General features: G+C 38.8%; 1 protein-coding gene across 2 annotated transcripts in view; it reads right to left on the minus strand.

Annotated features, from left to right (window-relative positions):
• The window catches only part of PDZD8 (PDZ domain containing 8), an 81,761-nt gene that overhangs the window by 12,042 nt on the left and 48,058 nt on the right, over positions 1–21,661 (minus strand). For both annotated transcript variants that reach the window (XM_042238721.2, XM_012103001.5), the window contains one exon: positions 27–189. In XM_042238721.2, the coding sequence (XP_042094655.1) occupies positions 27–189 (163 nt within the window). The remainder of the gene's footprint in view (positions 1–26; positions 190–21,661) is intronic.

Consider the following 21,661-nt stretch of genomic DNA (forward strand, 5'->3'; position numbering starts at 1 on the left):
AGTATACTGCACATCAGCATAATTACCTCCAATAGCAATCAGTCGATCTCCCCGCTGAAGGTTAGCAATCGCAGCAGGTGAATTTGGGGCCACAGTCTCAATTATGACGTGCCCAGCATAGCCGTCAGTTGACTGGACAAGACGAAGTGTAAGTCCGACACTTTGTAAATTCCCCTTTATTAATTCAACCTTTGATAAAGAGAAAAAAATGGAAACAGATTCAGTGGGTCCATAGTGGTGGAGTGAGAAAACACGAACACACAGAGCACTACAGCTGATGCTTTTGCGCCTGGTGATTATTACAGACCGATACAAGGCAGGAAATCTCTACTGTGACAACAGAGACTAACCTACGCTTGGATTGCACATCTGGGCCACTGGAACATGAAACACCTTATCTCACGTATGTTAGGAAAGATGCATGCTTGCTGCAGAAAATTTGAAAATAAGGCAAAATGAAAAGAAAATCACTCCTAATCTAGAACTGCTGTGTGTGTGTGTAGAGTTGAGACCCCATTATGAATATAATCCTGAATCTTGCTTTTCTGAAATAAAATGGGAATAATCTTCTATTAATATCTATTAAGATGTGCTTAGGAACTTCCATTTTTTATAGTATATTGTTAAATTTTTCTGGGGGGGGGAGTTTATGCTCATGTTTTATTAAGAATTATCTTGTGAAATATCCTGTTCTAACTCATCAAGATCATTCTGTTTTCTGAAGAAATACCACCCAATTTATTAGGAGTATGTGTCTCAGACTCATATCATCTATAAATTAAGAAAAACAACATATGCTATCTGTCCTCATTTGAATCACTGATTTAAAAAATGGATAGAATACCACAACCCTCTAGATGACAAGAATTTAATATGTGTTTATTAAGCTAAATTATAAATCAGTCTAACTGTATTATTACTCAGGCCATGTCTATTCTTCAAGCTATCTCATGAAGGACTCTGCCAAATAATCTACTAATATCCACATATATCACTGTCTGTAGTGCTTTAATTGATAAATCCCATTTAAAAGCCAAAAATTCAATTCTCCTACCTAATGATGCTGGCCTAATGATGTTATTGAATGTTGTTCTTTAATATGGATGTTAATAGATATTGACAAGTTATTTTTATATTAAGAAAAATCTTACCAATATTAATAATATGTTCAAGAAATGGAAAATGTAGTCAAGTTTTTGACTATTTAAAAGTTTACCAAAAAATCTACCAAAACAATCCTTCCATAAAACATCATTTCTGTTTAAACCTCCAGAAACACTGGTCCAATTCTTGCCTCATGATGTAGTAAATAATCACCTTATAATGTTAAAAGCATTTTTCAGTTAATAAAAGCCCTAAAGAAAACTTTCTCTCAAATCCATGAACCTGTATGTATTCTTAATATACAGAGTACCAAAGCTTAAAAAGAATCCAAATTCTTCTACTTTCAAAAAGTTAACGATGGCAAATGGATAAAAAAAGGCTAAACTGTATGAGTCTGAGAACTGTAAATTTTACAAATTAACATTTAGAATGTGCTTTTTTGTGACGTACTCCTTGCTCCTAAAGTGGAACAGAGATGGGAGGATGGTGGGGTTGAGAAGGGAATTAAGTCTAATACAGGCTTCTGCACAATTCAGTTTCTTAATTTATTTTCTCCCAACCAATCATATTATTTCCTTTGCTTTTCTTATTTCCAATGATCCTTGAAGTAAACATTTCAGATGGAAAAAAGGTTTTTAGTAGGAATAATTAATAAGGGCAAATACTAAATTACTTCCTTCTCCCAACTTTTCTGATTATTAGTAAATGCTCTTAATTTCATACATAGGGTACAGAGCTTAAGATACTATTTATTTCATCTCCTTTCTTATTAAAAGCTTATTTCCTTTTAAGCTAATACTGCTGACCCATCTACTTTCAGAATTAGTTCCAGCCTTCTCTGAAATACAAATTTAAAACTTATAATTAAGTTGTGACAATGATTCAAAAACTTAAAATTAAGTTGTGACAATGATTTAAAAGTTTTAAAGTATAAAAACCCCTAATAATTAAAAACCTGAGAAAAATTTTGAAGAAAATATTTAAAGATGAATATCACAAAACATTTTTATTTTAATGAAAAATTTAAGATAATGTTTTACAAGACCATTCAAATATCCCATACTTTTAAAACAAAACTGACATGTCCATTGGGGTAAAACTATTTTTAAATTAAAAATAGCAAAATAATTATATAATTCTCCCCTATATACATGTATCTATATTTTAAATTTTTATATGATTATTGGATATACCATGTACTATAAAACATATGACAAAATAGATAAACTTTTAAATGATGAAGTGAAAATAGAAATCCTAAATATTTTCCTTACATCTGGTAGCAAAATTTTAGGGAATTTCACCAGTAGATGAGGATAATAATCACAATCAAGTGGAGTTGATTCAGGAATTCAAGGCTGATTCAAGCAGCCAGGAGTCAATAGTATAAGTCACTTTCTACTTTCTAAACTCTATCATCAAAGTTGATAACTATTATATTCATTTTTAAACTATTTTAAGCCATCAAGGTTGACTGAAAGTCAGCTATGTTTAAAACTTTATAACTATATAAATATTATTCATTGAGATCTGGGACATCTTTACATTTTCTGTTCTTGCTTTTCTTGGAGGTTTTTCTTAAAACAACAGCTTTCACTTTAAATGCAGGATTTATGTAATAAGTACTGTTTCTGTAATTAGCTCTTAAATGCACCTATCCATTTGTTTACATATTAAATTATTTAGCATTTGGTCAAAGGGAAGTTTTTCTTTACCTCTCCCTCATTCCTGCCTAAAAGAAGCCAGTTAATACAGAGAGAATGATTATATTTGAAAAATCACTCTTTTATAATCTCCCAAAAGGGGAGAGAAGCATTTAGATTAAAAAAGAGAGAGACAAAGACTAAAGAGATGTAAACAACAATGTGTGAATCTTGGTAAGACGTAAGCTTAGGGGGGGAAAAAAACTCACAAAAAACATTTATGGGCCACTGGGAGCATTTTAATATAGACAAATTAAGGAATTAATTTTTTATGTGTGATGATGGTTATTGTAGCATCTATCTACCAATAGAACATGTAGTAAAATGTTCTATTTTTAGAAGATTCATACTGAAATACTTAGAGGTGAAATACAATGTCTTCAATGATCCTTGCCTATGACTTTAGGCAAATATTAAGTTCTGTGAATGTCATTGACAAAATGACGTCTTTTTCATATGTGGAGCTGTGAAAAGTTTCAGCATTTATTATTATTCCTATTAGTAAGACTTGGCATCACTAGTCAAAATGGGATACAAAAGCAAATTTAAAAACCAATCTGCTGTAAATGAACTTAATATACTGCTCAACAAACAAGGCAAACATATCATGAGTGAGTGAGAGAGTGAAGTCGCGCAGTTGTGTCCGACTCTTTGCTACCCCATCGACGATAGCCTACCAGGCTCCTCCATCCATGGGATTTTCCAGGCAAGAATACTGGAGTGGGTTGCCATTTCCTTCTCCAGAAGATCTTCCCAACCCAGATCCCAACCCAACCCAGATGCGGGTTTCCCGCATTGTAGGCAGACGCTTTACCATCTTGAGCCACCAGGGAAGTCCTGTGAACTTAATATACTGCTCAACAAACAAGGCAAACATATCATGAAACAAACATTAATTCAGGACATTAGAACAGTTAAACTATTTTATATCATACAAACGTTAATTTACTTTTATAGGATCAAGACTGAGAAGCTAAAAATAATTTTATGATCACATAAAATTTAAAAATTTAAAAACTGTCTCATTAGAAAAGACATAGATGGTGACTGATGTCAACATTCAATAAGAGAACAGCAGCTGGTTCAAACCCACTAGGAGAAGAATGGGCTCAAGCATGGTCTTTATTAATATTTCTGAAATCTAGAAACCAGCACAGTGATGATAAATATCTACCTTTTCATAAAATAATGTTTTTGTATTTCTATCTAAATTATATTTCTATCCCACTGGAAAGTTTCCTCTATAGAAGACTAAAGACATATCAAATGAAAGGGGAAGGAGTCAAGAAAAGCAATAGCAGGAAGATAAAAAAAAATTATATTTCTTATGGACAAATAAGAACATATATTTTGAATGAGGTGAGTGAAAAAGTTGGCTTACAACTCAACATTCAAAAAACGAAGATCATGGCATCTGGTCCCATCACTGCATGGCAAATAGATGGGGAAACAATGGAAATAGTGACAGACTTTATTTTTTTGGACGCCAAAATCACTGCATCATGGCAGATGGTGACTGCAGTCATGAAATTAAAAGACACTTGCTCCTTGGAAGAAAAGCTATGACAAACTTAGGCAGCATATTAAAAAGTAGAGACACTACTTTGCCAGCAAAGGTCCATCTAGTCAAAGCTATGTTTTTCCAGCAGTCATGTATGGATGTGAGAGCTGGACGTTTAGGAAGGTGAGCACCAAAGAATTGATGCTTTTGAACTATGGTGCTGGAGAAGACTCCTGAGAGTCCCTTGGACTGCAAGGAGAACAAACCAGTCCATCCTAAAGGAAATCAGTCCTGAATATTCATTGGAAGGACTCAGGTTGAAGCTAAAGCTCCAATACTTTGGCCACCCGATTTGAAGAACTGACTCACTGGAAAAGACCCTGATGCTGGGAAAGATTGAAGAGGGGAAATAAGAGAAGGGGATGACACAGGGTGAGATGGTAGGATGGCATCACCGACTCGATGGGCATGAGTTTGAGCAAGCTCCGGGAGTTGGTGATAGACAGGGAAGCCTGGCGTGCTGCAGTCCATGGGGTCGCAAAGAGTTGGACCCAACTGAGTGACTGAACTGAACTAACTGAATTACAGTAAAACACCTTTTACTGGGAAAAAGAAATAGCCTTTCAGAGAACATTTCATTACCTATCATAGAATCCTACATATTCTGATTATCCTACAGAGAAAAAATCCTATAGGAAGTTGTTTGGTAAATGTATAAAGAGTTTGCAATTAATGTATAAAGAGTATAAATGTATAAAGAATATAGAAACTAATATCTAGTTGCTATAAACATGTTCCTGAACGAGTACTTTGTAGCATGGCAGATATTTTATAAGAGAAATAAGAAATGAAATTAACACTTACCACAGGCTTGGTAAAATAAACACTAATGTTTGCCAAATTCTCCTCTCTGGGACTATGTCTGCAACTCTTTAGTCCTTCCTACAGTTACAGTGGGAACAGCCATGCTTATATAACATGCTTCTACTGCCTTGCCTCATTGGATGGTCCAGGGGCACAAACCTGGCCCAAGCTGTATCAATCAGAGTCCTTTCCTGGCTGGTAGGTATTCAGATTCAGAGACTCCTTGAATGGAATAAAAATAAACATGGCTATAGGTGTCTGTGTATCTTCTTATGGGCTGGGAAGGGGAGAAAGCAAGTCTACAGAGTGAAGAATACAGCACTGAACAGCCAGAAGCAGGGAGGAAAAAGAGTGGTTTAGTTTCGGGTTCCAGTTTGCAGCTAAAGCCTAGCTGGATTCCTACTAAAAGAGATGCAGAACCTAGCCCACACAACCCTGAACAGTGACCAGGACACCTGACTGTGGCATGAAACACCATGGAATCCTCAGAATAAGTACCCGTTTTGTGCTTAAGCAAGTTTTAGTAGGTATCTGTTTTAAACATGTTCAGGCTGACCAGGCCCTGTTTTAGAAATCATGATATACAATATGTCATAAACTCAAATCGCTGTATTTATTAACTACACAGCTACAAATACATTATGAGTGTAGGGGGGAAATCTGCTTGTACCTAGCCAGGGGCCTCTGCTGCCTGCCCCTGCAGGGACTTGGGGCCTGCGAGATGGGTCAGAGAAGGGAGGAGCATGAGGACCGGCACTGTACCAGCAGCTCCTCCTGACAACACAGGCTGCCTCTTCCACAGACAGGGGCCTGTCTAGCAGCTCAAGGGGACTCGAGGCTTCAGAAGTGGGGTGCTATCCTTGCTAAAACCAAGTCCCCCCAAAGCAGAGTTCCCTTACTGAGTTTGTGGTTATTCTATCTAAAGCTTTATTTCCTTTCTTTGTCACCTCTTACTCCAATCCTGTGCTTAACTGAACAGCAATCAACTAGAGTCATAGCTAAGATTACTGCTAACATCATTAATGTATCAAAATTGCTATTGTAGATATCATCTTTAAAGTACAAACTCAAGTTGTTTCTCCAGGGCAAGTTTAGCTAACAACTCCCTGGGGAACACCTGGCCTGAGAATCATAAACCAGAGATGGCCTGAGAATCATAAACCAGAGATACCCTGACTCCTAAAATTATGATTAAGACATGCCATATACAGTAAGTGAAGAAGAACTAAAGAGTCTCTTGATGAAAGTGAAAGAGAGTGAAGAAGCTGGCTTAAAACTCAACATTTAGAAAACTAAGATCATGGCATCTGGTCCCATCACTTCATGGCAAATAGATGGGGAAACAGTGGAAACAGTGATAGACTTTATTTTTTGAGGTTCCAAAATCATTGCAAATGGTGACTGTAGCCATGAAATTAAAAGACGCTTGCTCCATGGAAGGAAAGCTATAACCAACCTAGACAGCATATCAAAAAGCAAAGACATTATTTTGCCAACAAAGGTCTGTCTAGTCAAAGTTATGGCTTTTCCAGTAGTCATGTATGGATGTGAGAGCTGGACTATAAATAAAGCTGAGTGCTGAAGAATTGATGCTTCTGAACTGTGGTGTTGGAGAAGACTCTTAAGAATCCCTTGGACTGCAAGGAGAACAAACCAGTCCATCCTAAAGGAAACCAGTCCTGAATATTCAATGGAAGGACTGATGCTGAAGCTGAAACTCCAATACTTTGGCCACCTGATGTGGAGAACTGGAAAAGACCCTGATGCTGGGAAAGATTAAAGGGGGGAAAGAAGAGAAGGGGACAACAGAGGGTGAGATGGTTGGACGGCATCACTGACTCGATGGACATGAGTTTGAGCAAGCTCCAGCAGATGGTGATGGACAGGGAAGCCTGGTGTGCTGCAGTCCACAGGGTCCCAAAGAGTTGGACATGACTGAGCGACTGAACTGACTGACTGATAAACACTATGTGATTAATAGATATAAATTACTGTAGACCAAAGATAAACACCGAAGCAACAAAGATTTACTCTATAGCACAGGGAGCTATATATTCAATACTGTATAATAACCTATAATGAAAAATAACCTGAAAAAATACATACATAAAACTGAATCACTGTGCTGTATACCTGAAACTAACACACACTGTAAATCAACTATAGTTTAAAAAAAGAAATGCCATGTAGAACAACCTAGTGGTTACCAGTGGGGGGAGGGAAGTGGGAAGGGACAAGACAGGAGCAGGGGTTAAAAGGTCTTCTCTGGTGGCTCAGATGGTAAAGAATCTGCCTGCAATGCAGGAGACCTGGGTTCGATCTCTGGGTCAGGAAGAGGCCCTGCAGAAGGAAATGGCAACCCACTCCAGTATTCTCGTGTGAAGAATTTCATAGACAAAGGAGCCTGGCAGGCTATGGTCTATGGGGTTGCAAAGAGTCAGACATGACTGAGTGACTACCACCACCACCAGGGGTTAAAAAACAGCAAACTACTATGTACAAAATAAGTAAGCTACAAAGATGTATTATACATGCAGCACAAGGAAGATGAATCTGCCTGCAATGCAGGAGAAAGAAAGAAAGTGAAGACTCTCAGTCATGTCTGACTCTTTGTGACCCCATGGGCTGTGGCCTACCAGGCTTCTCTGTCTATGGGATTTTCCAGGTAAGAGTACTGGAGTGGGTTGCCATTTCTTCTCCAGGGAATCTTCCCGACCCGGGGATCAAACCCTGGTCTCCTGCATTGTAGGCAGACACTTTACCGTCTGAGCCACCAGGGAAGTCCCAGCAGGAGACCTGGGTTCAATCCCTGGGTTGGGAAGGTCCCTTGGAGCAGGAAGTAGCAACTCGCTCGAGCATTCTTGCCTGGGAAATCCCATGGACAGAGGATTTCTGGTAGGCCACAGTCCATGGGATCGCAAACAGTGGGACATGACTGAGTGACTGACACACACACACAACAAGGAAGGTTGCCAGTGTTTTAGAATAACTATAAAGGGTATACGACCTATAGAATGGTGACTCATTATGTTGTTCCCCTGAAAGTTATATAATACATGAGCTATGCCTCAATTAAATCACAAGATGATGATTAATCTTGTGACTTTCTTACCCTTTAAAATAGCCCCTGAATCAAAGACCAAATCGGAGTGGATCTGAGATCCGTCCCCCACTCCCTTGCTCGGCACCCTACAAACAAAGCCTCGCTTTGATTCATGCCCCTGCTGTCAATGTTGGGCTGCTACATCTCGGGTACACGAGCCCTGCTCCATAACAAGAGGACCCCAGGCTGGCAGCTCCAGGTCCTGGAGTGTCAGCGACAGAGAGGCTCTTGGAAGGGTGCAGGTCTAGGCATCTCCAAACTCATAAGCTGCGTCTCCAGGGTCTCCATGAGGCTTGAGCTGCTGTCCCCAGCCCCCAGGAGAAGCACAGTGGCTTCAGAGAGTCTTGGGAGGAGCAGGGAACTGCTAGAAGACATCCTTGTTGGGCAGAAGTACACCCCTGCTCCCTGCCCTTGTAGTACCCTCATGTGTTAAGTAAAGTGGGCTTTAACATCTGTAACTTGTATCTTAGTAGTTGATTATACTCTGAACTGTTATGAAGAAATTCTTTAACTGTGCTGTAAACATAATCAATATACCAACCTCTACTAGGAATAGAAAAAAAAATGTAGGATGGAAAAGTGTTTTCTCTGTGGCTTAGCATGTATCACTTGGCCTGAATTTTGCCGAAACCAAAAGATAAATTTCTACTGGAATACAAATACTATTTCCAGTATTCTTTTGCATGATATACCAAAAAAAAAGTTGATCAATTGTCAAGAACTGCTGACACATACAAACTAAATGCAATTACCTGAGCTAAATCACTAGTCAACACATACAAGATTGCAGACAGCCTGCATTTAACTTCACCAATAATGTTGGACTCAGGTTAAAAAATTCTAACTGTATGGGTACCTATCTGGCGGACAGCGATTTAGTAAAAACACCAAGATAGCCTTTAAGAGCTCTCACACTCTGACATAATTTTAGCCTTTCCTGGACCCAGCTGTGATGCCTTATTTTCACCTAAGAGGTTGGGAAACAACATATTGGTTATTAAATCCCTTCCTAATGGGGACATAATTTTATATAATTGATAAGAAGAGGATTTATTTTAATAACACATCAATATAACTCCTTCACAAACTGTTCTCTTACTTGAGCTTGTAACATTGAGCAAAAAACCAGAAATGCAAGAAAGAATATAAGGGTCTATGTGAAAGACCCTTGAATTACTGTGACCATGTATACGTCTGAGTATTCTTTCATCAAAAAAAGCTTCTGAAAAAGACATCATGAGGACTATTTCCTAGCTTTTTTAGTAGAATAGGGAAAAAGGAGGAGAAATGACACAACAGCCTGTACACATACGTACACAGCACCTGTACAAAACTGAACTTTTTAACAGATCACCTTTACTTGGCTTACTTTGGGATGTGGCATTTAAATTCTGAATATTTGGGGCCCAGTCAATTATGATTAAAGATTTATCCCCAAACTCTGATTTATATTTGAGAGGTCAAGATTTCTAAAATTAGAACAACTTTTATATTAAATATAAGTTTCTGAGCTATTTCCAAGGGAAACTTTGAAGTACAACATACTTGGCATAGAGTGTCTTAGAGGTGTAACTTTCCGGTCATTTGCTTGAATTCCAGATGTCAGATCAATCTGTTTATGGCTATAGGGCACAGAATATAGCCAGGCTTGGGACCAACAGTTTACTGTCCATCTCAATTAGAAGCAGCAATGAGGCCGTTGAAGAGCTAGAGCCAGATTTCACTTTTTTTGTGGGTGTGATCTTTTTTTTTAATTGGAACATAGTTGCTTTACAATGCTGTGTTAGTTTCTGCTGTACAACGTGAATTAGCCATATGTATACATATATCCCAGGGAAGGCAATGCAACCCACTCTAGTACTCTTGCCTGGAGAATCCCATGGACAGAGGAGCCTGGTAGGCTGCAGTCCATGGGGTCGTGAAGAGTTGGACACGACTGAGCGACTTCACTTTCACTTTTCACTTTCACGCACTGGAGAAGGAAATGGCAACCCACTCCAGTGTTCTTGCCTGGGGAATCCCAGGGATGGGGGAGCCTGGTGGGCTGCCGTCTGTGGGGTTGCACAGAGTCGGACACAACTGAAGTGACTTAGCAGCAGCAGCAGCATACATATATCCCCTCCCTCTTGAGCCTCCTTCCCATACCCCTATTCCACCACTTTATGTCATCACAGAGCATCGAACTGAGGAGCTGAACTTCCTGTGCTATAGAACAGCTTCCTGCTGGTTAGCGATTTTACACACGGCAGTGTATATATGCCAACGCTACTCTCAATTCCTCCCACAATCACCTTCACCCACTATGTATTTTACCGTCTATCACCTTTAAAAAGCAAAACCATAATTGATGATTCCACTAACTCCATTAGTTAATCATGGGGCTCTAGACTATTGGGTAACTATGCTGCTTCCAAAGATTCAACTAAATTCTCAACTGTCTTCCACTAAAGTTTATCACTCAACCAGAAAAAAGAAGATACTATGTTTATTAGCTGTCTTCTTTCAAACTCTTATCAGCAAAGAAAATTCATAATTTACTGTCTTTTTCACAAAAAAGTGTAACTCTTAAAACATACATATGGCAAACGTCTTGTTTTTATCGCTTGGCAAACAACTATCAACTCAGTAAACTTTTTCAAAGACCGGCATTAAAGTTAACCACTTCATAAATGTTTAAATCATAACAGATTTTAAACTCATAAGCCAGATAAATAAAAAATAAAAGAATCTGTCAGATAGAGAAGTGCCACCACAGAAGTAAATTTTCATGCCCTGTCCCAAATGATGACAAAAATTATTTTTAAAAGAGATGGGTGTTTCTTAAAAAGGCATATATTAATAGTACAGGGGATAAACTGTAAATTCTCTCACAAAGACAAGTACACATCTTTTTTGTTAGCAGAATGTCTAAATTTTCAGTCATCACATCTTAATGAATAGGTAAAAAAAAAAAAAAACAAAAGAAACAACAAAAATACTGAAATAAACTCGTCACGACTAGGACCAATTCAAAATTCTTCTTTGAATAAAAACTGCAGTGTCTGAGATGGCCTGTATTCAGTATTGGATTTGAATTTTAGCTGTAACATGTACTAGTTTTGTGGTCTCAGGCAAGTGAGTCAACCTCTATGGGTCTTCTTTGTGAAAAGGAGACACTAATATCTACCACACTGGGGTGTTGTCAAGACTAAATGAACTCCAGGAATAAACTTCAGTACAATTCAGGCACTTTAATTATCTCTGTTCAGGTGGATGAGGAAGACCTCTTTCTGGGATAAAAATACAAGTGAGACCCTGAAGTGTTAAAACGGAATGCCAGCTTGGCCACCTGATAATCTTGTCTCTAAAGCAACTGGATGGTAAATTAGGGCTGCATCCTTTCATTGCCTCATCTGAGAGACAACAAAGATGTACAGATACGCTGAGAAAAAAAGTCCATTATAAAAATACCATTGACCTAAGAGAGCCAAAGAATAATAATGACCCTTTGCCCAGGTTCAAAGGCTCTTAGGAAAGTAAGCTGAGCCAAATGATTACCTTGCCATACCCTAGGTTTCTTCTCTCTCTCTTTTTAAATGCGATTGAAGTCTGCATTAATATTTTGATCTCCAGTGAAATAAAAAGCTCTGAAAAGTACATTAAGTCTGAGCTGTTGCGGAAACACGCAGTGGAACACTTTCGCCCTTTTTAATTCCTTTGCCAAACAGAAACAGCTGATTCTGAATCACCAAATCAACTCGCAGCTCTATGTATTATCAACCATCCTTCTACTGGGTGATTTACACCTCACTAAGAAAGTATGAGAGCTTTAGAGCTGGACCATTTTTTATTTTGAAATAATTTCAAATTATACAGAAACATTGTACTAAGGGTTTCCATTTATCCTAAATCCAGATTTACCAATTATTAACATTTTCCTGCTTTTTTCCTCTCTCATATTTTTTCATGAACCATTTGAAAATGAGTTGCAGGCATGATGTCCCCTCACCATTAAATATTTGACTGTGTATTTCCTAAAGAGGACATTTTGTTATTTAACCACAGCACAGTTATCAAGGTCAGAAGATTAACACTGATATAATACTATTATCTAATTTATAGCCTTGATTCTAGCTGGGATGCAATTCTGAAATACCTACTAAATGCTTTTTTTGGGGAGGGCATAATCTTTGAATCAAGGAGTCATTTAGATCAGGGGTCAGCAAACTACAGTCATTCCTAAAAAAGTTGTATTGGAAAACAGCCACACTAATTTATGTATTATCTCTGGCTGCTTTAGAATTAAACAGGTGAGTTGAGTAGTTCTGATTTTCTACATCAAAAAATTGGAAAAAGTCCAAATGTTTACCAATAAATGATTGGTTAAATAGATCATGGTACACGGTGGACTATCGTACAGACATAAAAACAATAACATACGTATTGAGATAAGAATATGCCCTTGGTATATTGCTTAGTTGGAAAAAAAGTAGGCTATAAAATATACAATCTCATTTTATTCTTATTTACAGAACCATATACATACCTGTGTGTATATGCTTGTATCTATAAAGTTCTTCTTAAAAGTTATTAGTGGTTTCTCTGGAAAGTAGTAATATGGCTGGCTTTTACAGTTTTATTTATAGCCTTCTCTCTCTTTTTTTTAGTATGGGCAAAAAAAGAAAGCTCATACCAATTTCCAAACATATATAATTTTAATCTTATATAAATTACGGATTTTACTGTTAAAATACACAAATTTCCTCCAATTTCACAAATGAGTGTAACAAAAACTAAAACTCTGCTTCATGATACCTACTTCCTCATGCTCAATGGTTTCCTACTTAGACTTGTGACAACATTCTCATACGTGTGCTAAGTCACATCAGTCATGTCCAACTTTTTGTGACCCCATGCACTGCGGCCTGCCAGGCTCCTCTGTCCAAGGGATTCTCCAGGCAAGGATACTGCAGTGGGTTGCCATATCTTCCTCCAGGGGATCTTTCCAACCCAGGGATCGAATCTGTATCTCATTGTGGTTCCTGCATTGGCAGGTGGGTTCTTTACCACGAGCACCACCAGGGAAGCCCAAAGTTCTGATCAGTTTACAAAAGATAATCATCAGCTGTGATGAGGAGTAGCTAGTTGATCTCTATCTCTCCTCTAACAGCTTTTAATAACCTTGTAGATGTTTTTAAAAGTAACCATCTGAAACTCTTAAAACAATACTATCCCTTCAGGAAGCTATTTCCTTGTCCTCCTCACCTTGTTATAGGAAGGATTTAAAAGGGAGAGGGGGATTTATAAGAATGTACAAAATATCAGATAGCACTAAAAACACTGGTGCAAAAGAGGCAGCATTTGGGTCAAGTTCAATAATAATAGTTACTGTTATAGTTACCATGACACTGGGCTAAGTGTCCAACCGTTACTAGTATTTCTTTCTTAGAATTATGAAATAACTTGTTCACTGGCATAGAACTAGAGTGGAAGAACCAGACTTGAAGCCACCATTCATGGAGATGGCATAGTAATGCAGAACCCCAGCTCTGGAGTCACACTGCCTGGGTATGCAAACTGTCTTACCATCTGTTTAGCTGGATGGTCTGAGTCAGTTACTTTCTCTCTGTGCCTCAGTTTCCTCATACATAAAATGGAGATGATAAAGTGCCTGTCCTCAAGGAGTTGTTATAAGAATTTAATGCATGTGTCTTAAAATCCCAAGAGGCACAGAGAAATCACTGCTATCTTGTTATTGCTCTTAAATACCACCGGACTGAATGAACACATGTGGGCAAGGAGCTGTAATACACTGCAAGATCTCTGATAAAACCTAGCACTTTTCTAAACTGTCTATTTCCTAGTTCTGTATCCTGTATCTGAGTGTATCAGTCAGAAAATGAGCTATCTGGCTAAGCGGATTTCTATGGGAAGGTGCTACTGTGCCTTGAACAGAATGTTTCAGTTCATGACAAAGTAAGGACTTAGGGAATCAGTTTTACTTGGATTGCAGTGAACTGGAGAGTTCTTATTAAAAAAAAAAACCCCAAACCAGTGTTTAGGTCTCATTAGTATTATTTCCTTAATGTGTTCTCAAAGGCTCTTAAAAAAAAAAATTTAGATTCTTACTATTCTTTTGCAAAACCATTCTGCTTCTTTTTATCCTTAAATAAAGAAATCTAAAAATAGAGTGAAGTGAAGTGAAAGTTGCTCAGTCGTGTCCAGTTCTTTGCGACCCCATGGACTGTACAGTCCATGGAATTCTCCAGGCCAGAATACTGGAGTGGGTAGCCTTTCCCTTCTTCAGAGGATCTGCCCAACCGGTGATCGAACCCAGGTCTCCTGCACTGCAGGCGGATTCTTTACCAGCTGAACCACAAGAGATATTCCAAATAAAGTGTTCAACTTACCAGATATTAAAACTTTGAGGGTGTCCCTGGTGGTCCAGTGGTTGAGACTCCGCACTCCCCATGCAGGGGGGATGGGTTCGATCCCTGATCAGGGAACCAGATCCCACATGCCGCAACTAACTGCATGCTGCCAATTAAGAGCTCACATGTTGCAACTAAGCCCATGCCACAACTAAGACCCAGTGCAGCCAAATAAAGAAATAAATATTAAAAAAAAAAAAAAACTTTGAACAACAGCACTGAAAACATTAAAAACAAATGAACACAAAATAAAAGCAGCACGTTAAAAAAAAATTATCTCCGGACTGACCTCTGACCATCACTGTACCCTAACATGTTACAGGGACAGTGATGTGTGCGTACTCAGCACATCCAGAATGAGACCTCCTTTCTCCTCTTCCTTTACCCTCCTCACGGCTCTTGTCTTTCTGGTTTTCTCTCTCATTCTCCAAAACCCTCCACTTCCAGTGGTATCTGAGCCACACTGATTCTATTTTCCACATTCACCATTGTTCTGTTTTAGACTTCCATTACCCTTCACCTCTTCTATTTCAAGTCTTTCCCTTGTCAAATCATCCTCGCTTTTACTCATTTGCTGCCAGGTTTAGTGAACATTTTATTACCTACTATATGCCAGATATTGTACTAGGCATTTTAATATACATATTCTCATTTATCTACTGGTTCAGTTGGTAAAGAATCTGTCTGCAATTGCAAGAAACCTGGGTTTGATCCCCGGGTAGCTAAGTTCCCCTGGAGAAGGAAATGGTAACCCACTTCAGTATTCTTGCCTGGAGAATCCCACAGACAGAGGAGCTGGGCAGCCTACAGTCCATGGGATCACAAAGAGTTGGAAACGACTGAGCAGTATTTGAGAGACAAAATACTTGTGAATGAGATAGGTTTGGGGACTTTAAGATCCTCCTGCCAATAAGTGAAACAGCTAAGACTCAAAGTGAGAGCCAAGTCTGTTTAAATCAAGATTGCGCTGACATCAGTTTCATTCTAAAAGCCTCTGTAACTGCTGTCTGGGAGTTAAGTCAAATTTAACATGATCCCACTGCTTTTACTCTTGTTTTGCATGATCTACCTGCATTACCAAATTCTCTAGCCTCAATGGATGACACAATGCATGCTCACTCACTCAGTTGCTTCAGTTGTGTCCGACTCTCTGTGACCCTATGGACTATAACCCACAAGGCTCCTCTGTCCATGGGATTCTCCCATGAATACTGGGAGTGGGTTGCAAGAACACTGGAGTGGATTGCCATGCTCTCCTCCAGGGGATCTTCCTGATCCAGGGATTGAACCCAAGTCTTTTTATGTCTCCTGCAGTGGCAGGCGGGTTTTTCTTTTTTTTTTTTTAACCACTAGTGCCATCTGGGAAGCCCCCAATGTATCCTGCTGCTGCTAAGTCGCTTCAGTCGTGTCCAACTCTGTGCGACCCCATAGACGGCAGCCCACCAGGCTCCGCTGTCCCTGGGATTCTGCAGGCAAGAACACTGGAGTGGGTTGCCATTTCCTTCTCCACAATGTATCCTAAACATGCTCAAACATTCATACTATTTATTTGAATTTACCCCATGTCTTCCACCCTTAAATGCCCTCCCTATTACATTTCAAAATCCTACATATACTGTGAGGCTTGGCTCAAATGTCACCTGAAAATATTCTTTCCTGGTTTTCCCAAAAGAAAGCTATCTACCCTCCAATGGAACCTTATCATGAAACTCTCTTAGAGCATTCATGTGCTAACAGGAATATTGATGCTCATCATGTTGTTGTTGTTCAGTTGCTAAGTCGCATCCGACTCTTTGTGACCTCATGGACTGCAGCAGCCAGGCTCCCCTGTCCTTCACTATCTCCTAGAGTTTGCTCAAATTCATGTCCATTAAGTCAGTGATGATATCTAACCATGTCATTCTCTGCTGCCCCCTTCTCTTTTTGCCTTCCATCTTTCCTAGCATCAGGGTCTTTCCCAATGAGTTGGCTCTTTGCACCAGGTGGCTAAAGTATTGGAGCTTTAGCATCAGTCCTTCCAATGAACATTCAGGTCTGCTCATTATATTGCTGATCTTATTTCCTCCTCCTTGAAGGAAAGGACCACATTCTCATCGCCTTGCACCTCATGCTCAGTTTCCTCTTTCTCATACTCAATGCTTTATACTGACTTGATTTGGAGATACTTCTGTATTTTAACCTAAGTTCTATTCTTTTCACAGGATTTCACAATCATATTAAACACAGAAAACATGAGACAGAAAACTGCATCCTTCATTTCTAACCAAGATGAACTTAAGAGTGGAAATGCTAAATAGGATTTACTCCTAAAGCTCAAAGGTATTTAGTTTATTTAAGAAGCCGAATTACAGAGGGTTATATATGGTTAAAATTTCAGAGTCCCTATTGAATTCATAAATATTATAAAATGGAACTAAAGCAGAGTTTTCATAAAAACTGACATTTTCAAAAAAGCTTTATTTGTTTTAATCTTTCTCTTCCTTTCAATAAGATTAAGACTGTAAATGGCAAATGGTTAAACAGGAGCACCAAAAAATACCATCTGCAAGGCATATGGCCTTAAACAAACACACCAAAATGCCAACTCTGAAGTATCTAGCTTAATGTGCTTATAAATTTGTCTCTTATGTTCTTACTTAAAATCACAGTTCTTTAGGGAGCTCTTTTCGACAGTTTGTGTGTACACACAATTCATGGACGAATACTATTCAGCATGAACTTCTAAAACTCTCCAAAACTAAGAAAGAAGTGAGGCAAGTAAAATTTTAGATCCCAGTCATTTTATTTCAGGATACGTTGAATTACACACACTGGGTAAGAAGTTCTGATATTTTCAATAATGCCATTATGCTTTTATGTGCCACATGTGTAAATTCCTCACTCTAAAAACTAGGCCTCTTGAATACTGAGCCGTAAATCTCATTTTGTGGTTATCCTTAACCTAAATATTTTTATTTGCTTAAAACATACATCAGAGATAGACTTGAAGGGAGAAAGGGGACAGAAATGTGACTAAGCCATGCTGAAAGTTTGGAAGAAACACTGTGGGATCTAAATTTTACTAGCCTTACTTCCCTTTAAGTTGTGGAGAGTTTTAGAAGCTCTTGCTGAACATAGGGAGGAATTATAATATTATTAGCAGAGGCTAGAGGCTGGAGCATCAAGCAGATTTTTCCACCAGAAGGTACAAGTGTAGTGAGTTTGTGTCCTGTGAGAAGTATGGAGCCATGAAGGCCACCAATCCTCCTCGTCCCCTCCCAGGACATGCCAGGAATTCTAATAGGTGTAGGACACATAGCGTAAATAGAACAGAATATATTTGTGCTCCTGCAAGGTCTATCAGCAAGTACGTAGTGTGCAGTATTACCAAAGACCTTTTAAGTACCTTTCTTTTAGCATTTATCATCTTATTATCATCAGGGCTATGAGATTTCCTTCACAGACCTATAGACTTAGTTCCTTGACTCTGTAAATTTGATCATTCTATTGTTTACTTTTTATATTTATATTCTTCCATTAATCATTTGCCCACATTTGTCTTTTCAGCTGAAGAACATTAATTTTTTCCCATCCATTTATCTTTATATGGCTACCTCACTTCCATGTAAACTTTAGTTCTTTCTCCCTAGCTTATCTAGCAAATATAAATTTGTAGTATTATAGAAAACAGAAATGTACAAACAACTTATTCTGAGAATTTCATAGCTTTAAAATAAGCATATTCACTTTGTGACACTCACTCTAATGAAAAGCTGTCTTGTTTTGGAGATACAATGATATAACTGTCTATTTCCTTAGGGAACCTAGATTTCACATATTTGAGGCACAGTTTGGAATTCCTTCTTACACATTTGTCCTGAGACTGCATTCTCAATTTTGTACCTCTTAACGGGGCACATTCTAGAAGTTTAATGATATGTGCAAAGCTGAGTTGCTTTCTCTACATTTGTGTTGTTGGATATAGTCACATGTGGTTGAGCACTTGAAATGTGGCTAGGATGAATTGTGATCTGTTGTAATTGTAAAATATGCACCACATTTCAAAGACTATAAAAAAACAGTCTCCTTAAATTTTATGTTATGTGGAAATGACAATGTTTTAGGTTTATGGGTCCAATAAAAGATTACTAAAATTGTTTACTGGCTAATTTCTACTTTGTCAAACGTGACTACAAGAACATTTAAAATTACTTAAGTGGCACACATTTTATTTCTATTGGAGAGTGCTATTTTAGAGTGTTTGTGAAAACTCATCAAAGTCCTGAACTCAATCATCCAGGATATTACATCCGGTCATTTTTACCCTGTTTCCCCTTATCCTTAAGGCAAATCTGTGACAAAATATTCTCCTAGCAATTAGATGATTTGGGAACCTACAGTATGGATATTCATCAAAAGCTTTTTGAAAGTTGAGAATACATTTACTGTTTCCATTCCTTTTATATGTTTAACATCTTCACACTAGACAGGAAAGATCTCCATATACATTGATTTTCTCCCAAATGACTAGCTTCCTTCTCCAAATGCTTCCTGTATTCAGTGGGCCTAACCTTCACTCTGGAAGTAGAGGAATAATCGTTCAGTTCAGTTGCTCAGTCGTGTCCGACTCTTTGCGTCTCCATGGATTGCAGCACACCAGGCGTCCCTGTCCATCACCAACTCCCGGAATTTCTTCAGACTCATGCCCACCGAGTCGGTGATGCCATCCAACCATCTCATCCTTTGTCATCCACTTTTCCTCCCTCCTTCAATCTTTCCCAGCATCAGGGTCTTTTCTAATGAGTCAATTCTTCGCATCAGGTGGCCAAAGTATTGGAGTTTAAGCTTCAACATCAGTCCTTCCAATGAATATTCAGGACTGATTTCCTTTAGGATGGACTGGTTGGATCTCCTTGCTGTCCAACGGACTCTCAAGAGTCTTCTCCACAACCACAGTTGAAAAGCATCAATTCTTCAGTGCTCAGTTTTCTTTACAGTTCAACTTTCACATCTGTACATGACTACTGGAAAAACCATAGTCTTGACTAGATGGACCTTTGTTGGCAAAGTAATGTCTCTGCTTTTTAATATGCTGTCTAGGTTGATCATAACTTTTCTTCCAAGGAGTAAGACTCTTAATTTCATGGCTGCAGTCACCATCTGCAGTGATTTTGGAGCCCCTCAAAGTAAGGTCTAGGACAGTTTCCCCATCTATTTGCCATAAAGTGATGGGACCAGATCCCATGATCTTACTTTTCTGAATGGTGAGTTTTAAGCCAATTTTTTCACTCTCCTCTTTCACTTTCATCAAGAGGCTCTTTAGTGCTTCTTCACTTTCTGCCATAAGGGTGGTGTCATCTGCATATCTGAGGTAATTGATGTCTCTCCCACCAATCTTAATTCCAGCTTGTGCTTCATCCAGCCCAGCGTTTCTCATGATGTACTCTGCATATAAGTTAAATAAGCAGGGTGACAATATACAGCCTTGACATACTCCTTTTCCTATCTGGAACCAGTCTGTTGTTCCATGTCCAGTTCTAACTATTGCTTCCTGACCTGCATACAGATTTCTCAAGAGGCAGATCAGGTGGTCTGGTATTCCCATCTCTTTCAGAATTTTCCATAGTTTATTGTGATCCACACAGTCAAAGGCTTTGGCATAGTCAATAAAGCAGAAATAGATGTTTTTCTGGAACTCTCTTGCTTTTCCAATAATCCAACAGATGTTGGCAATTTGATCTCTGGTTCCTCTGCGTTTTCTAAATCCAGCTTGAATATCTGTAAGTTCACAGTTCACGTACTGTTGAAGTCCGGCTTGGAGAATTTTGAGCATTACTTTACTAGCATGTGAGATGAGTGCAACTGTGCAGTAGTTTGAGCATTCCTTGGCACTGCCTTTCTTTGGGATTGGAATGAATACTGACCGTTTCCAGTCCTGTGGCCACTGCTGAGATTTCCAAATTTGCTGGCATATTGAGTGCAGCACTTTCACAGCATCATCTTTTAGGATTTGAAATAGCTCAACTGGTATTCCATCACCTCCACTAGCTTTGTTCGTAGTGATGCTTCCTAAGGCCCACTTGACTTCACATTCCAGGATGTCTGGCTCTAGGTGAGTGATCACACCATTGTGGTTATCTGAGTCATGAAGATCTTTTTGTACAGTTCTTCTGTGTATTCTTGCCACCTCTTCTTAATCTTATGCTTCTGTTCAGTTCAGTTCAGTTCAGTCACTCAGTCATGTCCGACTCTTTGTGACCCCATGAATAACAGCACGCCAGGCCTCCCTGTCCATCACCAACTCCCGGAGTTCACTCAAACTCATGTCCATTGAGTTGGTGATGCCATCCAGCCATCTCATCCTCTGTCATCCCCTTCTCCTCCTGCCCCCAATCCCTCCCAGCATCAGGGTCTTTTCCAATCAGTCAACACTTCACATGAGGTGGCCAAAGTATTGGAGTCTCAGCTTCAGCATCAGTCCTTCCAATGAACACCCAGGACTGATCTCCTTTAGGATGGACTGGTTGGATGTCCTTGCTTCTGTTAGGTCCATACATTTCTGTCCTTTATTGTGCCCATCTTTGCATGAAATGTTCCCTTGGTATCTCTAATTTTCTTGAAGAGATCTCTAGTTTTTCCCATTCTATTGCTTTCCTCTATTTCTTTGCACTGATCACTGAGGAAGGCTTTCTTATCTCTCCTTGCTCTTCTTTGAAACTGTGCTATCAAATGGGTATATCTTTCCTTTTCTCCTTTGTTTTTTGCTTCTCTTCTTTTCACAGCTATTTGTAAGGCCTCCTCAGACAGCCATTTCGCTTTTTTGCATTTATTTTTCTTGGAGATAGTCTTGATCACTGTCTCCTGTATAATGTCACAAACTTCCATCCATAGTTCTTCAGGCACTGTATCAGATTTAATCCCTTGAATCTATTTGTCACTTCCACTGTATAATCGTAAGGGATTTGATTTAGGTCATACCTGAATGGTCTAGTGGTTT

Source organism: Ovis aries, chromosome 22 (genome assembly GCF_016772045.2).
Source record: "Ovis aries strain OAR_USU_Benz2616 breed Rambouillet chromosome 22, ARS-UI_Ramb_v3.0, whole genome shotgun sequence".
Classification (NCBI taxonomy): domain Eukaryota; kingdom Metazoa; phylum Chordata; class Mammalia; order Artiodactyla; family Bovidae; genus Ovis; species Ovis aries.